The 14101-nt window shown below is 42.3% G+C and overlaps 1 protein-coding gene across 5 annotated transcripts; it reads right to left on the bottom strand.

Moving 5' to 3' along the window:
* Nucleotides 1-2761: 2761 nt before the first annotated feature.
* Nucleotides 2762-14020, bottom strand: TXNDC9 (thioredoxin domain containing 9). Of its 5 annotated transcripts, XR_010071742.1 has the most exons (6): nt 12949-13116; nt 10997-11213; nt 8779-8897; nt 6622-6876; nt 4849-4988; nt 2762-4302 (listed from the first exon to the last, which is right to left on the bottom strand). XR_010071742.1 is itself a non-coding variant. In XM_063339682.1 (5 exons), the coding sequence occupies exons 2-5, from the start codon at nt 11183-11185 to the stop codon at nt 4185-4187; spliced, it is 681 nt and encodes a 226-aa protein (XP_063195752.1). In that variant the 5' UTR covers nt 11186-11213; nt 13241-14020; the 3' UTR covers nt 2762-4184. The 5 variants fall into 5 exon arrangements, 4 of the variants coding, with proteins under 4 accessions (XP_063195752.1, XP_063195735.1, XP_063195761.1 ...); XM_063339682.1 differs by lacking the exons at nt 4849-4988; nt 12949-13116 and adding an exon at nt 13241-14020; XM_063339665.1 differs by lacking the exon at nt 4849-4988 and having other exon boundaries at nt 12949-13112.
* Nucleotides 14021-14101: the final 81 nt, after the last annotated feature.

The following is a 14101-nucleotide window of genomic DNA, read 5'->3' as shown; positions in this document are numbered from 1 at the left end:
TGGTCCACTTAAAGCAGCTCAAGCCACGGCTCAAACAGCTAATCCAAAAAACGTAGCCTTAGATTATGCACCTCATTGGATCTCTAAAAGCAAATTTTTTTAACTACCCACTTTTATCAACAAGCATCAAATATCTCTCAGTGTGCATGCACTTAAAATTAACCAACCGAATTTGAACAAGAGTTTTTTTGGTGATGCTCTTGTCTTTTACGTACTACTATCGCCAGTTTGATGTGCTCGCTTAAATTGATGAAAAAGGTATCGGCATATGTTCCCGATACAAAATGGTGTTCTCCAGGGGGACAGATAACAAGGAGCATCTGGGAGATTGGAATGTCTTGGATCACCACAATCATATTTGTCAGGCTTAACACTGAAAGCTCCAAAGCATGATCCAAGAACAAAAGATCACAGTGGCAATTGGAGCAGTTTCTTCAGAACAGTAATTTTCTCAAATGTGGTAGAACCTATCTATCTATTTATCCTGTAAAGGGGGCTTAGGGGCAACATCCCCCTCAGAAGAGTTCCAAAATATTCTACAGTAGCATCAAGTACCCTCCACTTCCGATTCCTAGACAGGCTTTCCTTAAATTCTGGAGCATAACCCTCACTCTTGAACTGTCGCATAAAGCTGTTCTAAAGAGAATGACAGACAAACCCACTACTGACAGAATTTTCCCATAAAGAAGTGGAATACACAGCTATTGAATATGCAATGAGTACAAAAACCAGATTATTTCTTCATCAGCTGGTGCTTGTGCATGTGTGCGTGTGTACATGAGAGACAAAATAAAAGCATCCCTCACACTGGTTTGAGGACAGTGACTTTACTCTTGGAAGACAAAGGGCTCATTTTAGAAACTGTACTGTTCAAAGCTCAACTTCCCCAACTTCTGTAGAAAAGTACTCCTTATAGGATTGCTAAACAGGAAGTAGCACAATGATGTGGATTACTTGGAACAGAGGACTGGAAGGCATCAATTCACCTTTCGAGTCGCCTCCCTCAGCGACCCCTATTACACTTGCAGGCAATCCAACCTGCTAATAGGGTCTGACAGCAGCTCCTCAGTTGTTGCCCTCTCCAGAGTTTGTTTCTCAACCCATCTCTTTCAGGGAACAGACTTCTTCACAATTCCCAAATCCCAAAGCTCAACTCAGCACTTAAATTATAGGTGGATTTCTTAGGCAGACCATCACAAGCATAATGTGGGATCAATCAGCAAAGAGGGCCCACTCAAGTCCAAATAATTCAGCATTGAGAGCTGAACAATACAGATATTGTTTGGCTGTTATTGTCTCCATGCATTTCTTTAGTGATTACTTCATGCAAGCATCAAGCGCAGACTTAAGCGCTAATCATTGCTAAAGTTACACGCTGAGTTCACACATAAGCCCCATAACTTCAAAAGCTCTGCGTGAATGTTTCTCATCTCTTTATTGTGTAATACCCTTTCATGGCTAACACGTGCCAGACCAGGTACCATTTTGTGATTAGTCTAGGATGAGGAACCTTATTTAGTCATGTCCTTACACATATGATCTATCTGCTTTAAGGAATTAATTACATGCAACCTGTGTCCTTTCTAGACATTGTATATCATCATCGTTTTCTCATCTATGAGCCACATTGCCACTAGACTGCTATTGACAAAGTTAAACTTTCTGCTTTTCAAGACTGTACAGATGACAGTTGGTGTTCTCTGTACCGTTTACACTTCTAGCTTGCTGACCCAGGCCTATCATGGACACTTCATTATTTAATCTGCGCTGCACAATGACTGAGCTTTACCATAGAAGAATAATTTGTTCCTCACTACTCAAACTAGAAGAATTTTCCAGTTCTTAGAGAATTTTAAAGTTTCAGTGAAAATAAAATTCTTGGATTTGGATTGTGCATCTCAAAGTAATAAGCAGATTAAGAATGGAGATCTTACCAAGAGGAACATTCAATGAGTTTTAATCTTCATTCAAGACAGAAAATGCAGAAAGCAGACATGAAAGTGAAGACTTGAAGCAGACAGATCTATGAGGCTGTTACTTCAAGATAAATTTAAACTTATTAGTACAGCCTCAACTTCCCCTTGTACGCAAACCACGCATTACTGCAAACTCCTTCTATCAGCACGGGAGTGCATGTGGCCATATTACAAGCCAGATGAAGGAAGAGCTCCAACTGAAGATTAACCTAGAAAAAAATCAGCAGCTTAAAGTGACGTGACAGCACAGACTCTGACTAGGATTTGCACTGAGTTTGTAATGAGGCTATTCACACACGGAACTGAATAACTTCTAACAACGCACCATGCTGGAATCCTGACAAGCCCACAGGTGTTTCCACACAGCACGCAACTACGTTAGACACGATTTTATATTTCCCCAGCCTATTCAACATAATTAGGACTCACAGATGAGTCCTGCTAAGGCACTCGTAAAAATGCTGTTGGACCACTGGTTTCCTAATTTCATGCAACTGTATGAAAAACAAACAACAAAAAAAGCACTTTCTAGTGCATTTAAAGAGTTTGTGCATTAAAAAGGAGATCAACTTGAGGCAAGCTTACTTTATGCTTCTAGTAGATTAACGGGCAGCTTTGTACATCTTAAGCTGATTGTCTTCTCAAAATGATGTCTTAATGTTAGACAGAACTTTAAGCCAGAAATCTAGAAAGAGCACGTGCAACTTTCTGATGGACCTTATCAAAAGAAGAAAGTAACCCACAACACCTAGACCACCTTATTTGAAAGGATGCAAAAGTCAACATTAGAATTAAAATAATTTTATTTCAATGTACATGAACAGAAATAAAATATAATTTTTTTAAACGTAGAGATATATTGCTGGGCTGGCCCAATCACAAGTGTTCTCCGCTACAAGGCAGCAAGACTGACAAGACCCACTTCACTGCTTTTTGGGACAACTGGATTCAAAGTACCACCTCAAAAGGGTCGTTCAGGACACAGCAAACTATTTTTTTTGAAAACGAAAGGAAAACTCATCAACTCTTCACCTAGACAGAAATTTTACATTGTGATCCAAGGAAGATCTCCCTTGAAAATTCTGTCCGTTACTTAGGAACAGTACACAGTATGTGGCGCTATATCTAAACTTAACGGATCAAGGTTTCTCCCAAATACTTTTCTCTATTCTACTCTCTTGTACAAAGCATCTGCTATAAAATCCACACATTCAAAAACCACAGAATTATACAAACCTGCGAACAAGGCTGTTTTCAGTATGCTTGTTGCTATGTGCTATTACCCGCTGTATCAGCTTTAACGTGCAGCATACTTAGATGGTAAAAGTGCATTTCTCTTGGCCATCTATTTCAGAATTCACAGAAGTTATGACTGTTTTTACAACTTATAGTGCAATGTAATTAAGTTATTCAATATCATGATATGGCACCATAAGATAAGCAATCATTTGTTAAAATGCACGATTCCTTTACTAATCATTTTGTGGTGCTTTACTGATAATATAAGTAATAAACTTGAAAAGACTACTAGAAGAAGAACTGATAAGGAAAAATATTTTTAAAAACTGTCTATCATCGCCTTTAATTAAGAAAATAAAAAAAAAAAAAGGAACTTTCAGATTCAAGGAAAACAATAGGAAGCAGTTCTTCACACAACACAGTTAAACTGTGGACTCCTTGCTATATAATGTGGATGCTAGGATACTATGAGGATTTAAAGAGATTTTTCTTCTATGATTTTAACCAGCAAACACTCTCAGGTACAGAGTTCCCCAAGCCCGAGATTTCTTAAAGTATCTTCTGGGGAAGCACTGCTATCTGCTCACCCTGTTTTTACTCTTCCTTGTGCATCTGCTTTTGGCCACTGAGACTGGATGCTGGGCCAGAGGGACCTTTGGTCTGACTTGGTACAGTTGTTTCTTAACAGTTACTTCCAAACACTTCATACATTTACGCTTACGACAAAGTTCATAATTTGCCACATTATTTAGTTAGAGGGACTCAGATTTTTGAATTACAAACGACTTCCAAAAGAGGAAAAAAAAATATTTAAGCTTTTTTCTGCTATGACTCAGTTGTATAAAACTGTATAGAAAAATGAGCATTATGTGCAGATGTAATGAAAAGCAGTAAGCTTTATAAAAAACATTCTTAGAAATGTACCAAGCATAAACAAAAGATGATTTACAAATACATTTAGCTGTTCTTCTAGTCATCATCAGAATCTGAATCATATTTTTTTCCTCTGATGGTCTTCTTATCCAACTTTGTAAAGCTTGTTCCATATTTCTTTTGACTTTGAAAAGGTGGGTCCATCAAGTTTCCACTAGAGAAAAAGAGTAAGACATGTTGGTTAAAGCCATATTCATGCACACCGTTGAGTAGCACCTTTAATTACCTGCTTCTCCAGAAGAGAACACAACCCCTACTCCCTAAAGCCACCCTAAGTAGCATTGTGGCATTCCTAGCATAGCACATCCTGGACAAAATGGCCTGGATAACTGTAGTTAAAACGGGAGTGTGAGCGTAAACAGCACCTGAGAGCGGAGCTCTAGAGAAAAACTGTCTGAAAGGGCTTTTGCTGCAAACTGATCATGCTAAAGAAAACCATCTCTCAGATTAAACAGTAACCAGGGAACTACAGAGAGACTTTTCAAAACAAATGAGGAGCCAGAAGTGTGAAAGAAGCTAAAATTTTGTAACAGGGACATTGGAGTCAAAACTGGGTTTTGTCCTGCCAGAAGTCACCTTCTACTACCTCTGCCTAGGCCAGACAGAGCAGCTTCCCCGTGGTACACTGCATTCCAGCTAGTGGACTATGGGGGACTCATGCCTCAGTGTGCATGTATGACCCTGTTGGGAGCTTTCTCACCAGAGTGTGGGTCCACAGGTTGCTGGGAACAGCAGGCGTTCACATAAAGCTGGAGCACCCACATCTTCTACAGCAGGGGTGCGCTGTAGGAGATCCTCCCCTTGCTCAGAAAATGGTGCGCGTGCTTTCACTCACATGACCTGTGAGGGGTTTGCATCTAAGTGTCAGTGAGCTAGTGAGCAATTAGAACCTTCTGGAATTAGCTATAGAAGGGTGTTTAGGAATTTGTAGACATTAACATTTTGTAAATAATATTTTGCTGATATTGATCCTAAATGTACAGTTGACTGATTGCTAGTTAATTACATGTCAGTAGTAAGTCAATACACCGCTTGAATCCTGATTTTGGCCAAACAATGTGACCTGAACAGTTTTTCCACTAAATACAGTATATCCTTTCACCACGTGCTATCTCACAGGTTGAAGGTAAAGAACAGTTTCTAGGCTCTGAGGAGGACTACTTCCTTTTCCGGAACTCCAGAGAGCAGGACATTACATTCAGAGTAGGGCAGAAATGCAACACTTGTACACAAATGGATGTTTCCTGGAATGGATCTCCTGAGCTGTGCAGATATTGTGGCTCACTTTGCAAAGCCAGGGTACCAAACTCAGGATCTGGTAAAATGAATAGAGAATGAAACAACATCCCCACTCCACAAGGACCTAAGCGCAGAATATACAGTACTAGTAGACTCAAGTAGAAAGTAAAATTATGCCGTAAGCCAATGTACTAACATTCGGCAAATTCAATACAGCTTGGTACAACTCCAATGAAATATTTCTCCCATAAAAAGCTGTTAATGTCTAGAATATATATCCAAGCTGCCTTTGACTCCTTTGCATATTTGCTTGTTTCTGAGCTGGAAAGTGGGTATTACCACTTGTTTTGAATTTTAAATTTTAATTTCAGTCATTTCATCTGAAGTTCAACAGCTACTAAGCTAAATTGAACAGTAGTTTCTTTGCCTTTAAGATACAGCCATACTTCTTGCCAAAATCTGGAAACTAGACATTGAAATAAAATCAGATAATGAAGTTTAAAATAAAGAAAAAGAAAAGCCAAAAACATTCCAAACAGAAGAGCAAAATGAACCTGAAAAGATACAGACAATGTTTTAGCCACACTGGAAAGCAAAGCAGAAAGTTCTGGTAAATGATTCTCCTGTAAAGTCAGGCTATTGTGGTGACAGTTATTTTCTACTGCCTTCTATCCTGTAGTCTTAAATGTGGGATTTATCATGATTATATTGTACTACTACACAAATAATTTATTTGCACCTCTGTAACTTATTTTCACTGTCTTTGAAAAAAACCCAACACATTTGTGCATGTAATATGATACAGTTTAAGGACGACTTGCTGAGTTTTCTCTGAAGCGATTAAAAATGCTCAAACTTTACTGCATTGCTACTGTGACATCTAAGCATCTACAGCTCATTTAGAAAGGATTACATTAGATGCACGATTCTGAGAAGCCCTATCAAAGCAGTGTAGCTACTCTATACACCTCACAGCAAGAACTCTTCCTATTTTTATCGCTGTACAAAGAGAACACTATAACACTCGTTATAATGCCTCAATACTTTGCCAAGGAGATACTCTCCTCTTTCCCTTGCCAAAGTACACAGATTAAATAACTGGATTAAACTCTGGTGTGTCTTAAGCATCCAACATAGCAGTCAAAGTTACAAAGTTTTACAGATTCTCCTGTCTGCAAGCATGTTCTCCTTGCACTGTATCTGAAAATAAAACAATCACAAAACAATTAATTACCTGTAATTAATTATGTCTGCACAGCCTAATCTCCATTCTAAGGTCTCTGTAGTGAAGTCATCAGTGTTGCCGAGATCAGTAAAGCCCACGACATAGTCTTGTGTTTTTCCATCTTTTACTAGTGCTAGAGTGGGGATTACTTTGATGCGCAGTCTCTCGCACAAAAAAGGAGATTTTTCAGCATTTAATTTCAAGAATTTTGTCTCAACATGTTTTTTTGCCAATACAGTCAAATGTTTATCCATTATTTGGCACCTGTGAAAAAAAAACCCCAAATATATAAAGTATTAGAATCAATATGCTGAAGAAATGTATTTTAGAGAAAGTTTAAAAGGAACAGTAGAGCTAGTTCTACCATATTAATTCCTCAGATATGACCTTTGTAATTAAGAATTTAGTTTCAAGAGAAAACGTGTTTCAAAGGTAGCTGGATTTAATGACTAGCAGAATAACAGCTTGGAGCACCTTTATTGTGTACTTACACCATCCATTTCTCTAATTTCTTCCCAATTACTCCCATATACACCTGAAAGCCTCTCTCATTTCTTGAGGCCTGCATTTATTGATGAAATTTCCCTCTGACTTCCATTCTTCCCGCTCTAGCTTCGCTGCCTGTCAGCTGGAAAAATTTCCCTATAACTAACACTCACATCCCAAGCACTCTCAACATGTAACAGGGTTTTGGTTTTTTTCAGTCATTACCACCAAAACCAAGATGCAGTAACTCACTACAGGAAAAAAAAAAAGTTATTTCCACAGACTGCTTCAGTAGGGCTAAAGGCAAAAATATTTCACTTTTTTGTTGCAATGGAATAGGAGTAAGCATACAATTACTGTTTCTCACTAAGGGACAGTAACGTGAACTGCTCAAAATACTTGTCAGATGGCAGAGATTTGTGGACTTTTCACCTACGATCTCAGCTTTCTGGACTTCTTCTTTAAGTGGTTTGGCTTAGCTGCATGAACTCTGTGATGTGACTGTCCTTTAACTCAAGAGAAGAGCTGAACAGATCAAAAAGCTGCAGTGGGCAAGGATCAAAGCAACTCGATATCGTGGTTGGTAAACCTGACACACTAGCTTCAAGCTGGTTGCCAGCACGACACATTTTACAAAGAACTTTCTCTAAACTTCTTTCTCCTGTCTGAGTCTACAGACTTTGTTGGTTCAAGAAACAAGAACCAAACAACTCAAACCTGTTCTAAGCTACTTTATTTGCAGAGACAGTCTTTTAACTTCTTTGAGTAAAAGCTAGCCAAATACAAACGTTTCGGATACTTCTGAAACTTAAACATTTAACTTAGAAAATGTAGGACACAGATACCTCACTGCATAATCCAGCCTTGACCTCTTTCCATTTCTCACATTGAGGCTGTTTCAGTTTATATTCTGTAAGTTAGAGAGAACATAACACCCTGGGGGGAAAAAAACAACCAACCAACCAAAACCAGGACAACTGGCTTCCCCTTCAACAAACTACTCTACTTTGCAACCGCATTTTAACAAAAGACCTTAAGACAGAACCACTGAGGAACAGCCTACAACCCAGAACTTCTGAAATTCCTCCAAGGAAGTGCGAGATCTTATTTTAGGTTCCTACTCTGAGGCAGGACATATTCTCAGATCTAGGTCTCTCACACCTGAAAGAAGTGACATAATCACACCAGCACAAAGGGAAAGCGGCTGTAACTGGTATCCACAGATCCTTTCGAAATAAAAGGTTCAATTCTGAAGATGCCTAAACAAGTTTTTATTTTTATTGTTATTTGCCAGAACTGTCCACAGTATCTGTCTGGAATAACCAAAGTGATCTTTTTGAAATGCTGCTCCTGTATGGTCACTACTTTTACAGAGCTGGCTCCCTCAAACTAAATCAATAATGAAATGCAGCACTCTTCAAATACTGTCAAAGAAATTATACATATATAGTTTAACCAACTATGTAAGAGAGTATTAATTATTGTCAAATCTTGTTCAGATTAACTGGAATAGAAAAATTAAAAAAAAATCAAATCTTGAGAAGATTTGGAAGATGAAGGAAATACAATACCTCTAAAAATGCTTATTTATTTCTGGGATTTGAAAGAACAAAAGAACACATCCGTTTTTGTAGACATCTATAAACAAAAGGTTTCTTAAGCACAGCTTATTTACTATACCTGAATGTTGTATCTCTATAGAAATGGCAAACCACATTTTTACTTTCTTTGACTTCTTGGAAAAAGTCTCTCTCACTTGGGATTTCTCTGTATTCTCCGTGTCCTTTTGAAAGCCACTCCTTTTGGAAAACATAAAAGGAAATAATTAGTATGGAGTTTGTTAGTCCTGCACCTGTCATGCAAGCTCTACAGCTTTTAAGAAAAATAAAAGAGGGGGCCTGCAGTGGAAGCCCATTCCATACAGTAACAAAAGGAGAAAAAAAATTGTTTCACCCCCTTTAGTTCTGTTTTGAATATACGCAAATGCCACTAGGTTAGACAATACTTTTGGATTGTCTCTTTCTCAACAACAGGTAGGTGGTTGAGCAGTAAGGCTACCTTACTTATTTGGAAATACAAATCTTATACAGAGCTGCATAAATTTCTGCAGTGCAGCCTCTCAGTAAGACTAGACTAGTTCAAAGAGAACACCAACAACAGAAAATTCTCAGGATTTGAAAACTGCTAATCGACAGCCTGGAATACTCTCTCTAAAATGTTTTCAAACACTCAAAGGACTCGTCTAAAACTGACTCAAGTCATTGTATGTATTAAAATAATTTTCTTCTAATTTAACCCTCTGAAAAAATCAGGCAGAAAAAAAGCCTACTAACTCACCTGCAGCAGATGACGTCTATCTATCAAATATACTCTGAAGGTATCTTAATATGAGCCAGCTTCCAGAAAACCATTCAGAAAACACATGCATACTATTAGTCACAAAATGTATGGAGAAACAGAATTTCACAAGCTAAAATTTACAGGCAACTTCAAGAACTGCCTGTTTAAGTGTGCAAATACGGTTTAGAAAAAAACTAATCTTCCAGATTTTCAAAGGCATTTAAGCCAAGCATTACAATTACCTTTCAGTATTGTAGGTGTATTAAAACAAGTACAGACCAAGCTAAATGATTAGAAGTAGTACAGTATGACAGAACCCAACAAAAAACTTTAATTTCCAGTGCGGCAGAAAGAATTTACATAAATTACTGCTCCTGATCTTGCCGTTCATCTTAGCAGAGTGAAAAGAAAATAAAAAAAAAAAGGTTTCCAGGCAAACCAAAAATATCCCGTAAGCTAAATTAGCTACATCAGGATAGAACAAAGAATTTCCTGAACATTGTACACATTAAAAATGCATAGAAGTACGAGCACATGGAGAAGTCATCATGATGTAAATCAAGACCTGACCTACCCTTCAACAGTGGGTATGCATTAATTTCCCTCTGCACAATCCTATTCCAGAATAGTGTGGCAGCTTACTCCTTTTACTGAGTACTACCCTACTTTAAATTTGCATTTGAAAATGCATGAGAACAGTGACTTAAGATCAACTGACATGAACAAGTTTTTGCATGAGAACTACCACGTCACATCCAAGAACATCTAAGCATTATGACTTCAGAAAAAGGAAAACACTAGAATCAAATATAAACCGAACTTCTGAAAACAAACAAATGGTGTGCCACTTTCTCTGCTTCCGTGTCTATAGAGTCAAAGCTGCTAACACTGCCTATCCTCCAGCATCCCAACCATGCCATAACATTTTACTGCATTCCCGTTTCAAAGCATGGCATTAGCTTTTATGGGTTCCACCACAGTCAGAGCATCTCCTTTCAACCCAGCCACCTCACCCCCAACCCAGTCTATTTGTTGAGGTTTTCTTCGATGGAGAAAGTTAAGAAACTTACGGCTTCCCTACTTATAATTCATGTCTCACACTGTGTGTTACCAAAATTTTGGTGAGAACAATGTTCAAAGAGACTTTTTGGGGAACACAAGGACCACAATTTAGCATGAGATATCAGGGACAAAAGCAGAATTTCTTTCCTGCAAGAAGAAATGAGCAGTCATACACGGACATTTCATTGGGTTAGGAGTGGGACAAACGATTCACCCTACGAACAAGGAAAGACCCTGTATCATTCTTCTACAAAATACCTTAAGAGAAGAGCATGCATCACTTACATGCCATAAGTAACAATCTTCATAATTCAGAAGCTTAAGGAGCCTTAAGGCTTATGATTAGGATGCCTACAAGGCTTATGCTTCCAGATAGCAATGTTCAATGAATACGGACACATACCAAATACTTGGTTCACATACACAGTTTCCCTAGGATTACCAAAAAGTCTGTTACACTATCCACATCAAGAGTCTATATAACTACAGGAATTACTTGTTTCTGCTGCTGGGCCTTTTTTAGTGCCTCAAGCCTCCTTTGTTTAAGGCGTTCCAATTCATCTTCATCCATTTGGTCCAGCTTCTGCATTTCAGCATCCAGATGTTCTTCCACAACCTTGGTAGTCTGAAGTATTTCATTCTCCAGAACTTTTTGAAGTATTTCAACAGAAGTATCAGCAGCCATCTTTACCTATAAAGTGATCTCTTCAAAGCTGTGGAAATAGTGATACATGGAATTAACATTTATATAAACACTTAATTAAAAGCCTGACCTCTCTTACTTGCAGTTCACACTGTAGAGAAACAAAATGCTATGCAATTTGAAGATAGCAGTAGATAGTTCTTTTCTATATTGCAACACCCTTTGGAGAATACTTTCACAATGAACACAGATGGCAACAAAGATACCAGTCAAATCCTATTCTCTCAATCCCAAAGGTAGCTGTTGAAAGTGCACAGGAACCTGAAATTACTTGTCGATACGAAGACATAAAATTCACCAGTTCCAAAGGAACACTAATCCTGAGACAGATCCATATACATTTAATACATATTCTGAAAGTAGAAGATGCAATCACAAAGCTCCAAGCTGCAAGATGTCTCAGAGTAAGTCTAAGCAATGCTCAGTATATAACTTTCCACCAGTAGTTTAAATACAATTACTTTAAGTACCCGATGCATATTAACATATTTAAATCTGAATTAATGCTCCTCTCCTCAGCTAAAAGGCACTAAAGAGCAAATGCTTTAGGCCAATACACTGCTTCAATTAGTACAAGAAAACTGCTATTGCAAACACCACCATATGGCAGCCAGCGAAAGGATTTAAAAAACCCAACAACCGCTACCTAATTGCTGTATGAAAAAGCAAAACTAAAATAATTTTCTGTTACATTCCCCCTGCCCTAACACTCCAAAAGGCACAAAATACTAAGACTGGGGTGCATGAAGAGCTGTGGCAACATAATCGATTGTTCTCCTCAATAAATTAACACTACAAAAAAAACTATCACTATAAAAAGTGACAGTTTTGAAACAGGGATAGTGCACAGTCACCCTAACCAGATTCTCAACCTGCAGGCCACAGATTTGATGTGCTGAATTCGGGCTCCACAGTACTCTTGGCTGTATTTCAGAACAGCCAAACTACAAATCCAACGGCACTGGCAAACACCTTGCACAGAGAGGCAAGAAAGCATTTTAAGTAGCGATGGGCAAAACACCAACACCACGGCAGCACTCCAAGTGCAATGCAACATCAGCAGCGCTGAGCCTGCTGCCACTCTCCGCACGTCTCACAGCCACGCTTGCTCTGACCTGCGGCACCTTCTCTGGAGTCCCTCTCCCCGAAGCTGCTAACTGCAAAGCCTCTCCGTTTAGTATTTTCTATCCCCCTTGTGTTTCCAGAGGAAATAAGAACCTTGCTAGCGCGGGTCAGAAGCCATGAGATCTTCAGGAGCGGTAGGGAACACTGCTCAGCTAGGGCAAAGGGAGGCTCGCCCTCCAAGCAAACAGGGAGGAAAACGTAAAGTCAACCCCAGCCAGCCTCCGCCCAGAGGGCTCCCCGAGCCGGGGACGCCGGGGTGCCAACAAACATTTGCTACGCAGCGGGGGCCCTGCGCCCACGGCCCGTTCCCGGCTGGCTCCGCACCGCTGACGGGGCAACGAGTCCTGCCCGCCCCACCAGGGAGGGGCACCGGGGACCGGGCCGGCACCGCCCGCCGGAGACCGCCCGTAACAGGGCCGGGGGGCCGACGCCGGCTGCGGGACACCGCGCAGGCGCCGCGCGCCTCCACCGGGCCGTTACAAACAACGGTCGCCCGCGCGCGCACCCACCCACCCAGCTCCAGACGAGCTCTCCAAGGAAAACATCACCCTTCCCCGGCCACGGTACCGGCCGCGCCGCCCGCAAAACGGCCGAAGCCCCAACACGGCACGGCCACTCACCCCGTCCTCCTCCTCCTCCGCCGCGGCGGCTCCGCTCCCCGCCTCTCCCCGCCCCGCCCCGCCCGACGGCAGCACCCCGCCAGCCTCTCGCGAGAGCCGGGGCGGGGCCGCGGCCACGTGCCCCCGCGCGCGCGCGCGCACGCACGCACGCACGCACGCACACACCCAGAGCTCCGCCCCGCCGCGACTACCCCTGCCGGGACGCACAGCCCATCCGTCTCCCTAACGACCGCGCTCGGGGCGGGGCTTGGCCGCGAGAGGGGGGCGTGACCTGCCCCGCCCCTCACCTCACCTCGGCGTGCCGCCGCTGCGGGGCGGGTGCGCGACGGCTGTAACGTCTGTAACGGCTGCCGGCGGGAGCTGTGAGGGCCGCCCGCCGCGTTTCTTGGGAGGGGGGGCGGGAGGGGGGGCGGGGAGCTTCTTCTCGGGGTTGGGCGTGTAAGGCCGAGCCCCCGCAGGGAGTCGGGGCGCGGCGGGGGAGTAACGGCCGGGAGGCGCGGGGCTGGGCTGGGCTGGGCCGGGCCGGGCCGGGCCGAGCCCGGCCCCTCGAGCGATGCCGTGAGGTAAGGGCGCCTCGGCGAGGGCAGGCGGGGCTGGTGGGCGGCGGCGCGGCTCGGCCGGACCGTTCCGGCAGTCTCGTTGAGAAGACGGCTGTGTTGGAGTAGCCGGGGCTTGTCGTCTCTTTGCTCTTGGAAGCGCGCTAGAAGATCCGCGGATTTAAATAATGGGATATTAAAGTCTGTTTTTTTTTTTTAAAAGAGAAGTGTTCTGCTGTCTTGTTTCCTGGAAATCTGTCTCCCCAGTACTGAAGTACGCTGATGGGGAAGGTGGGGAGGGAAGATAAACTCTTGTCCTTCGCCGCCGTCCGCCGGGAGCCGGGGTGGGCGAGGCTGATAAGGAGCTGTAGCCGTGTGAAGGCGGAGGGAAGAAGGGAGGATTTTCGTGGAGCGAAGCGAGGTGGAGGTGGCGATCCTGAGGCTGAAGAGAACCGTGAGACGTGCTCTGCCCGCGGAAGGAATTACTGTAGCGGGGCCAAAACTCCCCGCAAAAGGGGAACCTCCCTCCCTGCAGCCGAGTTCGAGCGCTCCGTGTCCCCAGCGAGGCGGCCGCCGCCGGCCCTCCCTTCCCCTCCCTTCCCCTCCCTCCGCTTCTC

This window comes from Chroicocephalus ridibundus, chromosome 1 (genome assembly GCF_963924245.1).
Source record: "Chroicocephalus ridibundus chromosome 1, bChrRid1.1, whole genome shotgun sequence".
Classification (NCBI taxonomy): domain Eukaryota; kingdom Metazoa; phylum Chordata; class Aves; order Charadriiformes; family Laridae; genus Chroicocephalus; species Chroicocephalus ridibundus.
Note: the sequence above shows the minus strand (reverse complement) of the source record. Positions and strands in the feature narration are given on the sequence as shown.

Bases quoted from the DNA above. Each gene is read 5' to 3' on its own strand.
- TXNDC9 (XM_063339682.1), bottom strand. From the start codon at position 11,185: ATGGCTGCTGATACTTCTGTTGAAATACTTCAAAAAGTTCTGGAGAAT. The intron at 8,898-10,996 runs GTAATTCCTGTA...GTTTTCCAAAAG, and splicing joins AGGCCCAGCAGCAGAAACAA to GAGTGGCTTTCAAAAGGACA. The intron at 6,877-8,778 runs GTATAGTAAATA...TTTTTTTCACAG, and splicing joins TATAGAGATACAACATTCAG to GTGCCAAATAATGGATAAAC.